We start from the raw sequence: 17,942 nt of genomic DNA on the forward strand, positions 1-17,942 counted from the left end.
TGGAACCATCATTCAAATTCCTCCCAAAGGTTCACTCACGCAGTGAAGCCTACAAGAATTGAATATATCAAATGAAAACCAAGAGAAAAAAACTTGCCCACTAACCAGTGTATATAAATAAATCTATGCATAATTGTATTCACAACCCATGTCCAACCCACTGTATTACCTCTTGTTTGTACTCACTCTCCATTTATGCCATGTCTAAATTCTAGAGTGTAAGGACTTGATCCTTCACCATTCAGGTCAATGGGAGTTGATTTGAATGGGAGCCACAGCTAGTCCTAAATACCTTGGGGCAGATATCTGTAATCTGTTAACTCTATTCTGTGAGGCACCAAGCTCACCTATGTGTTTAGTACAAATAAAAAACATCAACAAAATGAAAGGTTTGAAGGAGCACATATAAGCACTAAGTTCTTGCCATTGTGCTTTGCAAACAAAAATTGTTGTAGCCTTTCCCCATTTTAGCCTCTGTTCCTTTATTCAGTGCAGCACTAAATAGTGAAGATGAGTTACCACTAAAACTAGATCCAGGCCAACTAGCAATCACCAAAGATCCAAGAGTAGCATGCGTGTGCATATGCAGTTAAACGCCGAAAAGTGGTATTAGCTCTTTAGAGATCACTAGTATAACTGGGCCTCAGTTTTATGCTTCCAATGTATGAGGGACTGAACCAGCACACTACACATCACTGTCCCAGATTCAGAGGAACAGTATTAAAGTCCCAACTCACTGCCCATTCCTACTGACTTGTGCTGTGCACTCCTAAGAGGCAGCCACGGCCTGGAGTCCACAGTTTTAAACTGCCTAACTAAAAACCCCTTGCCTTCTCAATTGCTCAGTTTTCATTCTCTCCTCCTTTTATTAATTCTCTAGTCATAAAAGTGTCCTTCAAGATGCACAGGACCTGAACTTCCATTGTATAGAACGGGGTGGCCAAACTGTGGCTCATGAGCCAAGTACAGCTCTTTTACAGGTAAAGTGTGACTCATGGAGCCCCGTATGCCTCCCCACCCCCATTCTCCGCCTACTAGATTGTGGTGGGGAACTCAGAGCTTCTGTCCTGCAGCAGGGTGGTGGGGTTAGAGGAGGGAGGTCTCAAAAAGTCAGCAAGTTTGGTCACCCCTGGTATAGAAGAAGCAGAAAAAGAACATACCCATATTTTAAGCGTTTATGCATTATAAATCAGCAAAAAATGGGCACAGGCCCAATTATTTTTGTAGATCACCTTTAATAATCAAAACACCAACAAAAACTATACAACAGATATAAAATCATAAAATAAAAAGATATACATTTAAAAACATTCCTTGAATAAAGGCTTTGGATTCTAGCATTATATTCCTTCCATTGACATACACAGAATAAATTATACATTCATACACTTTAATGGGAAGAATTAAAGAACAAGCTCTTTTATGTATAATATTACAATAAAAATTCCTTTTATTTTAATTTTCAGTTGTGGGCGTTTTAAATTAAAAGGGAGTCATGCAATTCTGTGGGGAAGGGAGTGACAGTAAGCAAGGGAGAAAGACATATTTGTGTTCCCCTTTTCATCTGCCACTAAAATGAATTAGGTCTTTATTTAAATAATTCATTTTGTAAAAGAAATCATTCAAGACCAAAAGTGTATTTTGCATAATTGCTGAAAAACAGAACTAAATGACACAGAACATCAGTCATGCCCTTATATAAAGAAAACAAATACATTTACTCTCTTTCTCATAGCTCCTTATGGCTGACATTAATGTTTGTGAGAACCAGAACTCCTTTAGGAGGAAGCCATAGCTACACATATTCTTTGCTAGAAAGGTAGAATATGAGGAGAAATGCACATCACATCTAAGTGTTACCTCTCTCAGAGGAAAGAAACAAGTAACATATTTCCAAGAACCCGGAGACATGTTAGGCAAAATGTTAAGAATAATCAAATAAATCTGAATAAGAGCAAGCCCCAGAGGAAACCATACATCATTTGGAAAATATTCATATTTTGCCAAAATTTGCAGGTCATAGAATCATAGAAATGTAGGGCTGGAAAGGAACTCAAAGTCATCAAGTCCAACCCACTGAACTGAGCAGGACCATGTAAACTTAGACCATCGCTGACAGGTGCTTGTTTAACTTGTTTTTAAAAACCTCCAGTGACAGTGATTTCACAACCTCCTTTGGGAGCCTAGTCCAGAGATTAACTCCTCAGATATTTAGAAAGTTTTCCCCAATATCTAACCTAAATCTCCCTTGCTGCAGATTAAGTTAAATATTACTTCCACTAAACATGAGAACAATTTATCACAGTCCTCTTTATAACAGCCCTTAACATTTTTCAAGACTTAGGTTCCCTCAGTCTTCTTTTCTCAAAACTAAACTCATGCCCAGATTTTTTAAAGCCTTTCATCATCGCTCAGGTTTTCCTAAACCTTTTATCATTTTAGTTGCTTTCCTGTGGACTCACTTCAATTTCTCCATGTCTTTCTTAAAGCATGGCACCCAGAATTGGACCAGGACACAGCTGAGGCCTCACTAGTGCCAACTTGAGTGAGAAAGTAATTTCCCATATCTTGCATACAATACTCCTTTTAATACACTCCCAGAAAGATATTAGGCTTTTTCTCAATTTCATCACATTGTTAACTCATATTCAATTTGTGCTTCACTCTAAACTCCAGCAGCTGTACTATCACCTCCACAGTTATTCCTCATTTTGCAGTTGTGCATTTTCTTTTTCCTTCTAAGCAAAATACTCTGCCTTTATCATTATTTAATTTCATCTTGTTGAATTGAGACCAATTCTCCAATTTGTGAAGGTCCTTTTGAATTCTAATCTTATCCTCCAAAACTGTTGGTGTCATCCACAAATTTTATAAGCATATTTTCCATTCCATTGTCAAAGTCATTAATAAAAATATTGATTAGTACTAGACCTAGGACACACCCCTTTGTAACTCCACTAAATATGCCTTCCCAGTTTGACAGCAAACCATTGATAACTAGTTTCAGAATCGTCATTCAACCAGTTGTGAACCCACCTTATCGTAATTTCATTGAGACCCCATTTTCCTAGTTTGCTCACTATAAAGTCATATGGGACTGTGTCAAAAGCCATACTAAAATCAAGATATCACATCTACTGCTTCTTCCCTACACACAAGGCCAGTAACCCTGTCAAAGAAGGAAGTTAGGTTGGTTTGGCATGATTTGTTTTTGACAAATCTATGCTGGCTATTCCTTATAACCCGATTATCCTTTATGTGCTTATAAATAGATTGTTTAAAATATTTGTTCAAATATTCCAGGTATCAAAATTAGGTTGACTGATCTATAAGTCCCTGGATCCTCCTTTTTTTCAAAGATAGGTATTACATTTTCTCCAGTTTTCTGGGACCTCACCTATCCTCCATGAGTTCTCAAAGATAATTGCTAATGATTCTGAGATTGCTTTTACTAGTTCCTTAGGAATTTCATTAAGCCCGGCCAACTTGAATATATCTAACATTTAAATATTCTTTAAACTGTTCTTTCCCTATTTTGGCTTGCATTCCTTTCCCCCTTGTTGTTAATATTACTTGTGTTGAGTATCTCGTCACCATTAACATTTTTAGTGAAGACTGAAGCAAAACAGGCATTAAACACCTCAGATTTCTTGATGTCATGAGTTATTAGCGCTACTTCTTTGCTAAGTAGAGGGCCTACATTTTCCTTCTTTCTCTTGCTCCTATTGTATTTATAAAGCTTCTCACTGCCTTTTATTCCAAACTTTCTTATTATCACTTGCTAGATGTAACTCATATTATGCCTTTGCCTTTCTGGTTTTGCCCCTACATGTTTGAGCTATTCTCTTGTACTGCTCCTTAGCAATTCCTCCATATTTTCACTTTTTGTAGGATTCCTTTTTGATTTTCTGGTCATTAAATAGCTCTTGATGGAGCCATATTAGCTTCTTACTATTCTTCCCATCTTTCCTTCCCATCAGGATAATTTGCTGTTGTGCCTTTAACATTATCCTCTTGAAAAACTGCCAGCTTTCCTGAACACCTTTATCCCTTAGATTTTCTTCCCATGGGACCTTACACACCAGTTCTCAGTTTGTTAAAGACTGCTTTTTGAAGTCCATTGTCTTCATTCTGCTGCTCTCACGCCTTCCTTTCCTTAGAATCATGAAATCTATTTTGTGATCACTTTCATCCAAATTGCCTTCCACCTTCAGTTTTAGAACAAATTCCTCATCTTAGTACAAGAATAAAAAAAAGATTTTATGAAAAGCTGACCATTTATATTTTCATGCCAACCTAATGAGTAAGCTAGAGATCACAAATCAACCTTGGGAACAGATGAGATATTTCACACTTATGTATAACACAATAGGTACCTAAAAGCACTCTATCAATATTTCATTCTTCTATTGCTTATAATTTGTGAGTTCTCTTGAGATGTTTAATTAATGTAGAAATTGTTTTATTAATAATTAAATATGGTTACAAGGAAATACTTTGTAATATCAAATTAATTAGCTTATGTTTGAATTGCTTTCTCCAGTATTGAACTGTTGAACTTTACATGAACCACAGTATGTTCATTGAAACATACATACATCTGATCAGACTGGATTAGCTATCAAACAGAGGTTGTCTCAGGGTTTAAAACATATCTTTCTTGCTATTACTTAAAATGTAAAGTCTAAGGCCTGAATTTAAATAGATGTTAAAGCACAGTATTATCATAAATGGCTACAGAAGTTTATTTGCTCTATTTTTTACTGAAGTGTTTAAATTACTATATTTCCCGATTGCTCTCCCAGAAGACAATGCGCCCCAATTGTGCTCCACCGACCTTCATGCATAGATCTACTTCTTTCGTGAGGAAAAGGGATCCTCCTACATCCATGGCATCACTTTTCTTTTGCCTGAACCCCAAATATAGCAAGGGACAGACAATGGAGGGACATTTCCATATTGGCCCTGAAGTTTTCCATAGTAAAATGATACAGCGTACTCCACTTATATTCTTCTCTTTCTATGCCCAACCCCTGTTCCATTTTGAGGAGGAACTTGTGAGGGCTGAAGAATCCCAGTCAATGAGGTTTCCACTGGAGACACATGGACAGGAAGGGTGATAGGGAGCTCTGGGGGCACAGGTCAGGCAAAGAGCTTCTGCTAAATAGCCCTGGCTTCCCATTGAACCTTCAGGATTTGTGGGGAGGGGTTGTCTGGCTCATCAGCTTGTTCCAAAGAGGAAACACCCCTGTCCAGCCTAAACAATTTAGGAGAAAACTCAACATGGAAAATCTGACAATTTTTCTCTCTCTGTCCTTCCCACAGATTTTTTCTTTGGAAAGTGCAAAAGGCTCAGTTATTTAATTTAAATATTGCTGTGGTTAAATGAAGTAATTATTAAACATATAAAACCACACCAGAAAGTAACTAATACTCTGTTCACATCCAATAAGCCATCTTGCTCAGTACTATGTCCTAACATCAGCTAATGCTAGATACTTAGATGAAGATGCAAAAAATGCTCTATAATAACAATTATGGAATAACTTGCCCATTATTTCTTCCTCCCCCCTCCCACTAGTTAGTAATTAGCTAACGTCCTGAACTGTGTGAGTTTTGTAATTTTTGTTTTTAATCCTGTCAAATGTAATTGTGGATAGTCTCGTTTTCTCTAATAATGTCTAATGATTTTTTTTTATTCTGCTAAGTCTGACTAAATGCTCTCTTATGGCAACAAAGTTACACAGTTTAATGATATGTTATGAAAAGTATTTCCATTTCAGTTTTAAATATGCAGTCTTACAGTTTCATTGGATTTCTTCTCATCTTGTATTATGAGAAAGAGTAAATTGAAACACTCAATGTAACATCGCTGAATGGTATTCTTCATTATTTTGTACCTCTCTAACACAGCACTTTAAACAACAGGTAAGAGAGGATAAGTATTAGTGTGTGAGTTTTAGAAAACTACTGATGGGGGGAAAAAGACTTTTTTTTGCTATACAGAACAAATAAAACAAATTTACTTGACCTGTAACTCAGACTGGCCAGAAAACAAAATTTCAGTTCACGAAAAAACATTTTGAGGTTTTGGAATTTGTTTTAGCTCCACCTCGCTCTTCCCCAATGAATATTTATTTATACAAAGTGGAATAACTCCAACAGAAGAGATTGAAAGAGAGACAGAGACTCTATAGCCTGATGGGCACTTACTGGGGATGACCAGTTTCAAGTCCCTGATCTGAATCAGGCATCTCCTACGTCCTAGGTGAATACCATATCAACTAGGCCACTGGATATTTCTGGGTGTGGGTTGTGTTTGTTCGTTCGCTCGCTCCCTCCTTTCCTCTCCCTCTCCGGAACTGAGAAACCTCTCCAAAAAGAGTTTAGTCAAAATGTTTTGTTTCTGCAAAAAGTTTGATGAATTGAGATTTTCCACCAAAAATATGTTTCATTGACAATTTCCAGACCAGCTCTACTTGTAACTATTGTCATTCTGTATATACATGTATACTCATTACATAAGGCGCCCTATCACCACCAACAAATACAATTTTTCATTAGTAACATTAGAATAATGTGACCATGTAATTTACAAATTAATATCCACAGGAAGTAGAATAATATATCTCTAGCATTAGGGAATAAAAAATTCTTTTCAAGAATAATTGTTAAGGTAGCTTGAAATTGAAAGAAAATGTTACACTAAGTAGATATGCAGTTATGGAAGACTTTGATCTTTACTATGCTAAATATAAAAACAACAGCACACAAATGCAACAGAAAAACTGTTTTTCCTAAGAGTTTGACCACCTTCAACAGATGCTCGAATTTTACCTTGATATGGAAAAAGTGAGCAGAGTAATTGAACATTCAATAACACCCGTTAAACTCTCAAGATTGCTAGAAGCAGGTTGAAAGTTAACATACTGGTTCAAAACCATTTGTTCCCATATCATTCTAATGGTGGTCACATATACCTAGTTTTTAATACTCAAATCAATACATTTTAATAGAGGGTTATACAGTAAATGCATGGAAAAGACAGCACATAGATTATTAATGTATGTATACTTAGTAATACCTTCTTGTTATTTTGAAAAAAAGCATCTCAAAGTGTCATGATTTTCAATTGTAATAATGCTAAAGTTAAGCAATTGTAACAATTCCAGATTTTTTCCAATGATATTTAAGAAGTCTTCAGCTACAAAACTCAGCAACAGGCTCCATCTGTGTCTGTACACTGATGGATTTTGCATTTTTAAAATTCACAAAAACTATTTAGATGCATAAGGCCTTCAATTAAATGTCCAAATAGGTTGCTCATGCTAAATCTCAAAGACTACTGCAGGAACTATATAGCTACTTTTTTGATTCAGTGTATAATTTATGGTGATTTTCGTGTGTTGCAAGCCTTTTCACACTGCATTAATAAAAAGCCTATGGTTTCTAGCTTGTGGAAGACTTTTTTTAAAAAATTGTGCTTTTGTTGTCAACTTAAGCACGTTTTCAGAGTATTAATGTCATTTAAGAAACACTAATCAAATTATGTTTTATTTCTCTCCTTTTATACAAATATATTCATATACATTTTTGTATATACAAATATATGCACAATGGTGCTTGCTCTCCCATATGCCTGTGCATGGTCATTGATATCTGGTCAATAGTTCAAACAAACACTGAGACTGTGGAATTATGGGTAAGCAACACAAAGTACCATTACTAAACAACAGTTATAGAAATAGCAGAACTGTTTACTTGAACATTTTTTGAGAAATGTGCTTTTTGTAACTAAAGTCTGAGAATAACAAAATATAACATAACACATCTGAGGCCACAGTTAAGACTAGAGATGGAACATAATCTCAAAGTGTGGATCTGATATTATATTTCAATCTGAACATCTTCAAAGGTTGAGGAGGGATGGAGACAGAGTTCAGAACCTCAATTCTGTATCGGAGATATGAAAAGCATTGACTGTGCAGAGTAATATTCAATATCCATTGCTATGGTAATAAAAAATTAAAAATGAAAAAAATGGTAAAAATTCAGATATGAAATCTTCAGGTATGGGAATAAATAATGTATATTGTCTTCCCAGTTAAATAAACTTTTTCTTCCATACTTAAAGAAGCTGCAACATGAAAGAATTTCTCTTTAGACATATTAATGCAGTTTTAAAAAATGTAAGAACAATTGTTTTAGAATGTCGTATCTGATAGTCACATGAGAGCCTGTAATATGAACATCATCATCTGATTTATCTATTACACTTGCTGACAGTAACAGTCTATACTATTATGATCACCACTTTTACAAGACTATGATGAATTTTGTACAAAGTATGCTTTGTGAGGTATCATTTGAAAACTCGTTATTATCCTGAATATTATTGTCCGGGTAAAATATGTTTATCAATATTGTATGTAAAGTTTCTACTGTATAACATTGCTGTAAAATGTTCCAGAGTTAGAAAGGCAGGCTTAGCCCAGTTCTTCAGAGACAAAGAGACATTGGTTCCCCCAGCCAGGTATCAGCATAATCAATTGGACATTCACCTAGTTAAATGACTATTTCTTGCCAAGAAGGAAGGTGTGACTAAGAAATTTACATTGCATCACAGAAACATTTCAAACCTCACATCCACAAGAGAATGCTTATCCCCTGCACCCCAGTTGGGAGTAACCCTCAAGGAGAGGAGGATGGTTTGAGAGAGACAGTGGCCTCCATTTCACCTCTCCTTCCATCACTCTGTTCATGACATCAACAACTCTCAAAGAACTGAATTAATGGGGAATGGTCTCAGGCTGGAAGGAGACCCAGCCTGTGAAATTTACAACAGCATATAATGAGACAAAACCTTTGCTTTTAAAGTTCACTTTGCTTGTTAAATTAGGTATTAGATTGCATATTACTCTTATTTTCTTTTTTGTAACCAATCTTGACTTTTATGCATCAATACTTGTAATCACTTAAAATCTGTCTTTCTGTAGTTAATAAACTTATCTTATTGTTTTATCTTAACTAGTGTGTTTGGATTAAAGTGTGCAGGAAACTTCATTTGGGATAAACGAGGCTGGTGCATATATCGTTTTTCTTTGATAAAGTGACAGACTTTCTATGAGCTTGCATTGTTCAGTAGCATTCTGGACAATACAATACACACATTTCTGGTGGAACAAAGCTGGGACTAGAGATCTTGCAAGTGTCATCCTGTATGTAGTACATGAGTGACTGGTAAGAGTGCTCAAGTGTTTAGCTGGAGTAAATTTTCATGCTGAAGGTTGTGTGTGCGCATGCCAGGGGTGGCTTCTCTGACAGCAAAGTAGTGTAAAAGGCAACCCAGGTTACAGATTTAAGGGGACACCTCTGTTCAACAGCACAGATTGTACCCTGGGTAATGTCACACTGACAAACTTTTCTTTTGTAATCAAACCATCAGATATAACACACTGATGTAGATAAATTCAGAGAAGGAGCACCAGAGGAAACATCTCGTTTTAGACATGGCATATATCACACAACTTCATTAGTGAGAAGTAACTACCACACAACTCAAAACTGTCAGTACAAAGCAGAGCTGGATATGTGAAAATGCTACACATTCTTCTCACATATACCTTTTCAAATTTTTACATCGTGTTAAAAATGTTTTTAGTAAGTTCCAGCAATATTTTGACTAAAGAAGGGATACAAGCCAACAAATAACTTCATTGGGCCTCCCTCTTCCTCATATCTGAGCTTGAACTGTTTATTTTGTTTTTATCTTACACTAAGTTTAAGGTGGTGGGGATTTAGAGAAATATTGAGACAGAAAGTGACTGTCGGATGAAGACCACCGCTTCTTAGGCTTTGAGGGAAACCATGGCTCTCAAGCAGGAATCAAAGAGCTTATTCAACTGCACTTAGAAGTAAAACATATACTCCATATGATTTTAAAAATCAAATCACAAATGTAACATTTCTGCTAAATTTATTCAATTCTCAAATTATTCTTTAGTGGTACAGAATAGGACACAACAGACTCTTCTTGAGGAAAACAGCCTTACAAGCCATGGATGTGATCAGAGTACTGCATCAGAATTTTGTAGCTGCAGTGCAAGAAGCAAAAAGAGGTGTCCCATGCACAACAGAGAATTTTAAAAGCATATGGGAATATTTACAAAGGCAATGAATGTCTCAAGGGAAAACTGTAGTTGGAAGTAGACCCCACATGCTTAACACAAAGGAAAATTCCTGTGGCATTATGTAATCTGATAAGCAAGGAGCTAAAAAATCTTCAGAGCAGGGGGTATCCTAGCACCTCTACAGGCCAGTTCAGCCTGTGTAGGCAGCACGGTGATGGTAAAGAAGCCATCAGGCAAATTACACATCTGCATAGTAGACCCAAAGCCACTGAACTGGGCATTGAAAAGATGCCACTGTCCACACCTGATGGCCTCTTGCTCGAGCTCTCCAAAGCCAGAATCTCCACTGTCTGTGATGTGAGGAATGGGTTTTGGCACAAAAATCTGGATAAAGGGTCCAGTTTGCTGGCCATCTTTGCAATACCATTTGGTCACTACAGAAGGTTGAACATGCTAGTGGGCATAAGCCCTGCACCAGAGAAGTTCCAAAGAAAACTCACCCAAGTGCTGGAAGGCTTGCCTGGGGTGAAAATTATTGCAGATGATATCCTCATCAATGATACAGAAACTGAACAAAAGGATGACAGAAAACTATAAGCTTTTCTACAGCAATGAACAGACAAGAATGTAAAACTCAACCCAGAAAAAATGTGACAGGGTGAAGACAAATATACTGGACGTCTGCTCACAGCAGGGGGACTGAAAGCAGATTCCAACAAAAGCAGGCAGTCAGAGACATGCCTACTCCAGTGGATGTGAAAGGGATACATTGCTTCATAGGAATGATAAGTTTTCTCTCCAAGTTCTGTCCACACTTGGCTGCAATAGCAGAACCTATACATCACCTCACAAGGCAAGATGTTGAGTGGAAGTGGGCAGGTCCTCAAAAGCAAGCATTTGAGCTGCTTAAACAAATAATAATAAATGACACTATCCTGAAGTACTACCAGCCGGGACAGCAACTGACACTCCAATGTGATACCGTGGAGAAAGGACTGGGTGTGGCTCTTCTGCAGGAGCAAGGAGTTGCTTGTATCAGCAGAGTGCTGTCAGAGACCAAACAAGGGTATGCCCAAATAGAAAAAGAAATTCTGGCTGTGGTACTTGGAGTAGAGTGATTCCATTAATACACATATGGCCACATATTAGTACTGCAAATCAGACCACAAACATCCTCAAGCCAATCATGGCAAAGCTCTTTTTAGTTCCCACAGAGTCTGCAGTGTATGGCAGGTGGAGATCAGATATTCTCCAGGATGATTCCTGGTATTAGCTGACACACTGAACAGGGCATAGAAATCCAGCATCAGCAAGAAGGGGACTGGGACACTGAAGCCATTAACATGCTGCTCTCTCCCTGAGCTTCAACAGCCAAAGCTGATGGAAATCAAAGGGGATATAGAAAGGGACTTCCAGCTACAGGTAGTCAAAAGAGTGATACTAGCAGGGAGGCCAAGTATGAGTAGGAGCAGAACCCTATTTTCAAATCAAAGAGGTGCTGAGTGTTCAGGATGGAATGATATTTCAAGGCTGGAGAGCTGTTGTCCCTGCCTTTTTACATAAAGTTGTCATACAAAAAATGCATGTCTCAAGCCTGGATGTTGACAGCCGTCTTAGACAGCTTGCATGTGTGTTTACTGGCTGGGAATAAATAGTCTTCTATCAAGGAATGGCGCGCTGTATGACACTTGCCCTGATGCCAGTCATATGATAACTGTCAACAGAAAGTCTTACCACATGAGCTACCTACTCAACCATGGAAAAAGATGGGAGCAGATTTATTTAACTTCAAGAGAACGCAGTACTTGATTACAGTGGGCTACTATTCAAACTTCTGGGACGTTGATGCCTTGCCTGACACAAGAAGCAAGTCAGCGATTGGCAAACTGAAGGCCCTCTTTGAGAGATATGGCATTCTGGACATGGTATTCACTAACAATGGTCCCCAGTTTGCCGCAGAAGAATTCAAGTGATTTGCACACAAATGGGATTTTCACCACCACAACTCCTCCCCAGATTCCCACAGAATAATAGTAAGGTGGAATCAGCTGTGAAAACATCTAAGGGACTCTTACACAAAGCTGTTTTTTCTGATTCACAGCCCTTAACATTTTCGGCACATAGGAATACCTCATTAAGAGGATGCCAAACCAGTCAAGCACAGGCACCGATGGGACAAGGACCAAAATAGGACAGAAATAGGTCACTCCTGGTGTCATCATCTGTTGAGGAGAACCAAGCTGTCTCAGACTATGTAACCAGCTGTGTTTGCGGTAAAGATAAAACTAATTTGGCTACGTGCTAGCAATCTCTGACTGAAGGGACATGGGAGGGGGTCTGGGCACCAATTATTTGTTTTTAATGTTCACATTAAAATGTTTGTAAAATAGGAAAGATGTATTATGAGCGGTGGAACTACAGTCAGAAGGCCAATGTTCCCTGGAGGGACCGTTATTGACAGAATACCAGGACAACAGCGACTGTGAGAAGTTGGTCTGGAAACAGTGCAACCACATGGACAGGGTAGTGCACAAGGTTTAATTAAGTTCAGCTTAATTTGCATTCAGCTTCACGCTTTGCTAATGAAATAGGGAGAACAGGTTCTGCATGGCCATTAGTCCTGCCATCCATAAAGTTGGGTGAAGGATGGCATGCAAGGGTGCGGAATGGACAGACTTTGACTCCCAGTACACCAGCTAGCACAGATGGGAAAGTAATCTGGTATTGGTATAGGCCAACAGCAGATTACTTCTCCACTGGAGCTAGTGGGGAACCAAGGGAGGAATTGTAACTCAGAGTCACAATCCCTTCCCAGGGCTGCTCTTGGAAAGGGACAGCTATGTGCTGCCCTTTACCGAGGGTCAGTGGTAAAACTACAGTCTAGCCTAAGGAATCTAGCAGATCTGGAATGATCACAAAGTGTAGAAAAACCATAGTGGTCAAACCAGAGTTTAGGAGATGTATAATTATCAAGATTCTCAGATCTACAGTGTTCACTCAGGAATTCTGCAAACATATATAGATTTTTAACTGTTCATGGAAAAGGAACTAAAGAAAAATTAGGAACTCAAAAATTACAGGACACAGGGACCTTAACTGTAAAACCTCCATTAGCTCCAGTGGAGCTAGCATGTTTTATAAGCTTACATGGATGAAGAAGAAATTGTTTTCAGTCTTAATCATGGAATCACTATTGTTCCTCCATGATAATCAGATAACAATGCAACATGTGAGCAATGTAGGGTTATCACAGCATCCATGAAATGGATAGTATAATGTGTAGAGAAGAAAGTGACAACAAAAGTGATGTGTTTTTCACTACACAGTGTTTAGACTGATTGAAAATTAAGATATCTAAAGAAACAGCACAGATGTCTAATTCACACTTATATAAAAGTCTGAATGTTGAATTACAAGCTAGAAATAGGCACTGTATTACCTGTTACCTAGTGCTGTTCATGAATAACTTCCATTAACATACATGGGTGTTACAGGCACAAGAGAAGAACAGAATCCATTAAAAAAATGTTTTCAACATAATTTGAGAAAATAGAGTATGGATATTACATTAATGAAAGATTTCTCCAGTGAAACTAACACCTTAAAACTAAAGTTTATAACCAAAAACTTTAAAAAGCATAACATTAAGATGCATATATATATATATATATACATATAGCCAAGGTAAGCAAATGATCTTGTGATCATAATCTTGTTCTGACCCACTGTATAAAATCTTCTTCCCCCTGCACTGTTTTTGTTGTGACTCACTACATTATGTCTAAGCACAGATTGTAAGCATTTCATGATTTTATTTGTTTATGAAGTGCTATGCGCATTTACGGAGCTACCTAAATATTAAATTGAGTTACAAAATCAGCCAAAGACAAACAGAGACTTGTTGAGGGCCAAAGTCACGCTCTCCTACACAAAAGCTGCAGGAGAGAAAAATCTGAGCTGAAAACCACACAGCATGGAAGCACCTCAGCATCATTAGCACTTCTGGTAGGTGAATGCAGCACTAAGTGTGGGCAGGGCTATAGCCCCCAAACCCTGCAGCCATAGTTAGAGAAGTTCTATAACTCTCGTGGAGTAATGTAGGCCCAGGTCTTCCATTAAAGAGTCAAATCTGTTTAATATTTCCCAGCCAGATTCTAATGGCAAAATGGCAACCTGAGGAATCCTTTCTTTTGCATTCCTACCTGAATCTTGGCCACAAAATTCCTCTCCGAAGCACATAGCAGGAACCAACAGATATTAATTCTAACAGAGTCAACCTTGGTTCCTGTAGTTATTTCCTCTCAGGTTTGCCAAGGGATAATGCATCATAGAATGGCTGCCACCAGCCATGCTCCTGGCATATATTAGCAACATTGTGATAGCACAGGTTTGGATTTTGAGCATTTTGGAAATCTTTTGAATTGAGACATGAAATTAAACAATGCATACAAAAGTTATATGGTTCTCTGGTTCTAGACGCTCTCAAAAACAGGATGCTCTATGAACCTTAACTTACCACACTGCTAAAAAAAGAAACAAACTGGTCATTCAAAACATATGCATTCGTTTCCAGTGAGTATGTTTTATGTTAAGTCAAGATGACTATTTCTGACATCTCATACAATCAACAACTGACATTGAAAAAAAAATTACTTGTGTTTCATATAATATGGGATTATTATACATTCTACAGTCAGCTCTTCTGAGTCCCAGTCCTGTGCGTTATGCGCAAGGCCATCCTTCTTTCGTTATGCTCTGAGCTTACACCGGGATCCATTGACATAAACTCAAAGGACTTTAACACAGGTTCAGGTTAGTGCTAGTGGATCTCAAGGTACTGTCAGTGCCTTAGCTCACACTGAATTCTAGTATTAACATTGCAAAAAACAAATAGCCCATGCAGTCATTCGGTAACCATACCTAAGTGGTATTTCACCTCTTTTTCAAACACTTTCCCTACAGACAAAAATAGACCTGTGCCATGAAATACACTTTAATTCAGGGTGCAGGCTGATAAGATGAAAAGGAAATATTTAAAAGGTCAAAGTGTCAGTGTTACAAACCATACCTTCCATGACATACACCAATGAACCCACATCTCCTTCTTTGATGATGCAACTGTCTTTGCCATATTCCACTGGGTACATACAATCCACAATCTCCTGGATCTGAGATAGTTCTAGATTCTTCATGAAGTCATTGTCAAGGATTGCCTCCTTTATTAGATCCTTGGACCTATGGCAAGAAAGGCAAGATTTATCCACTTGTCTGACAATTTAGTTCATTAACAGTATGTGAAGTTTAGCACATTCACACAGTGCCCTGGTGCGCTGATGGATGATTTGCTTGTAAAGATTCCAATACTTTCCCAAAAAATCTGAAAGCAAAGTCCATCTGTGAAGAAATGAAAAAATACAGAGAGGTATGTGTGTGTGTGTTAATTTGTTAGCTTATCATAAATAGAAGATTAGATATATCAAGTTTTGAAGAGTAGAATTAAATGCTTATAATTTTGTCATCTCTTTTAGCTAGATTTCATTTTTATACAGATGTCATGAGAGTAACGTAACTACTCCAGATGTTCTCCACAGTATTTATTCTCCATATACAAAACACCAAAAGAGAAATTTAAGACTTTGTGACTTGTAGTTTATTATGTTTGTATAATAACGACACAAAATAGAGAATACAAAAAATTGCAATAATGTACATGTTGGGCATTCTTTCTGTAGTATTAAGAATATTCCAAAGGTTCATTAAATACAATATAGAAAACATCATTAATACAGAAATAAGACTTAATTTCTTTGGTTACACATTAGTTCATTCTTCAAGGAATTATTTTATTAGCATGTACAAAGATATACACTTATTTAGGGTGTTTTGCATGCAATTGCTTTAGAAGTCAGAGGTTCTCAGTTTAAGTAGAAGCTTTTGATAGGGTTAGCAGAAAAGCAGTTGATTGTCAATATAGAAAATTGTAAAAAGGTATAAATTGTTAACCAGTTATTTTAACATCCTTATTCTTATACTATTCTGGAATGTACAGCTGAATGTACAGTATAACCTGCTTTTTCAGAAGTACTTCAGTATGTCTGCCACTGCAGAACATGTATTTTCTATGACCAACAAAATTGTTTCTAAATGTTTTACAAAGTTTTTCTGAGGTATCATCAATTCTTGAAGGATCATCTCCTACATTGAGTCACTCTGGTGTGACTGTTAAATAGTATACTATTCTTCATGCTCAATGTATTTCCCCTCAGATTGTCTATCAAGTCCATCCTAATCCATCTGTTAGTACAAAGAGTAATGATAAGATTACTACACAATTTTTTTAAAGCTTCTTAAAGGACTTTGTACAAAAGATGATATATGTGTACAAACTAGGGCTTAAAAAGGATAATTTAAATATGGATAATTTGAAGTGATATCTTTGTCAGGAACCCATCTCTGTTTGATACCTTTCTCTTTAGCATTCATGGGATCACAGATGTATACACTGACTCCACATGCTGGCTTTATATAAATCATTTGCACTCTAATGTTTTTTACTTTTTAAAGAGTAGATATTAACAAAACAAAACCAAACTGCATTTACAAGAAACTGGGATTTTTAAAAAGGAGTATTAATCTTCAGTAAGTCAATCACTATCTGGTGTTAGGAAGAGTTATTTTCCCCAATACCATCTCATATTATATTAGAAAATATGGCAGGTCCATGGGGTGAGGAGTTTCCTTCCATAGACACATATGTGGCAAAATAGAGGACATTGACCTGTTCCAGGATGACAATGCCTGTAGGAATATGAATGTTAAAAAAAATTCATTTCAAAGCCCATCTACAGTAAAGAAGATTAAAAGGCATCTTATTGTATTGACGAAGTCTGACTTGATTAATTTGATTAGTGTCTCTTTGGTTCTATTTCTGATTTCACTTACACCAGATGATTACTTGATTTAAATGAAGTTTCAGAATTTCCCCCATCAAAATCAGGGCCCTCATCTAAAAGTCTCAGATGTTCATGTCTGGGTAGTCTGTTTACTTATACGGTACGTCACCAGCTAGTCTGTCACGACTATATTTGACGGTCAGATAGAACGGCATGTTTTAATCCCACTCAGTATAGGGCAGATTTTCTATCGGTGTAAATTGTCATTGCTCTACTGAAGTCAATATACTTCAATGAAGCAATGACAATTGACACCGGCCAAAGGATCTGCCCTTTGGAATTAAATTCATCCTAATGCTGAGGACGTTCACAAAGCTGTATGCATTACTTAAGCTCCATGTAAAGTTGGAGCAAGATATGTGGGTAATATGGAGGAATCACACACTCTTGGCACGATGCCAATCTCAGCTTCTCAGTGGCTATTTGCACACCAACATGCTGGCAGTGGGCTGTGGGTGAATGATTCGCTGCTACCCAGATCCTCCCATTCTCCCTATCTATGAGGATTATGCGTGGTCCTAAATCAGCAGCGTAGCTTCCACCTTTTCCTCCTGCATATCTCCTCAATGTCCAGTCCAGCTATGAAGGCTAGGTGTTGTGGGCTGGATTTGGGTTTAGAAGTTTAAGTGGCGAGTCAGGCCATGTACAAAGCCTTTGCACTGGGGTGATGTCTACTATATGAGAATATAATCTCTGCTATATAAACATATAATTTATTTCAAGAGACAGCCACATTTTCTTGAATAAGAGCCAAGTTGTGGCTCCAGAAACTTAAAACAAAAATGAAATATAGAAAATATGCAGTTAAAAATACACTTGTTTTGCTTGCATTATAGAAGTTGTAAATGAAATCTTCCAA

At 37.3% G+C, this 17,942-nt stretch overlaps 1 protein-coding gene across 2 annotated transcripts in view; it reads right to left on the reverse strand.

The window, feature by feature from the left end:
• PRKG1 (protein kinase cGMP-dependent 1) overlaps nucleotides 1-17,942 on the reverse strand; it is an 819,482-nt gene that overhangs the window by 687,994 nt on the left and 113,546 nt on the right. For both annotated transcript variants that reach the window (XM_067552762.1, XM_067552761.1), the window contains exon 2: nucleotides 15,199-15,365. In XM_067552762.1, coding sequence (XP_067408863.1) covers nucleotides 15,199-15,365 — 167 coding nt within the window. The remainder of the gene's footprint in view (nucleotides 1-15,198; nucleotides 15,366-17,942) is intronic.

This window comes from Emydura macquarii, unplaced genomic scaffold, assembly GCF_026122565.2.
Source record: "Emydura macquarii macquarii isolate MOO-44397 ecotype Brisbane River unplaced genomic scaffold, CSIRO-AGI_Emac_v2 contig_1390, whole genome shotgun sequence".
Taxonomy (NCBI): domain Eukaryota; kingdom Metazoa; phylum Chordata; order Testudines; family Chelidae; genus Emydura; species Emydura macquarii.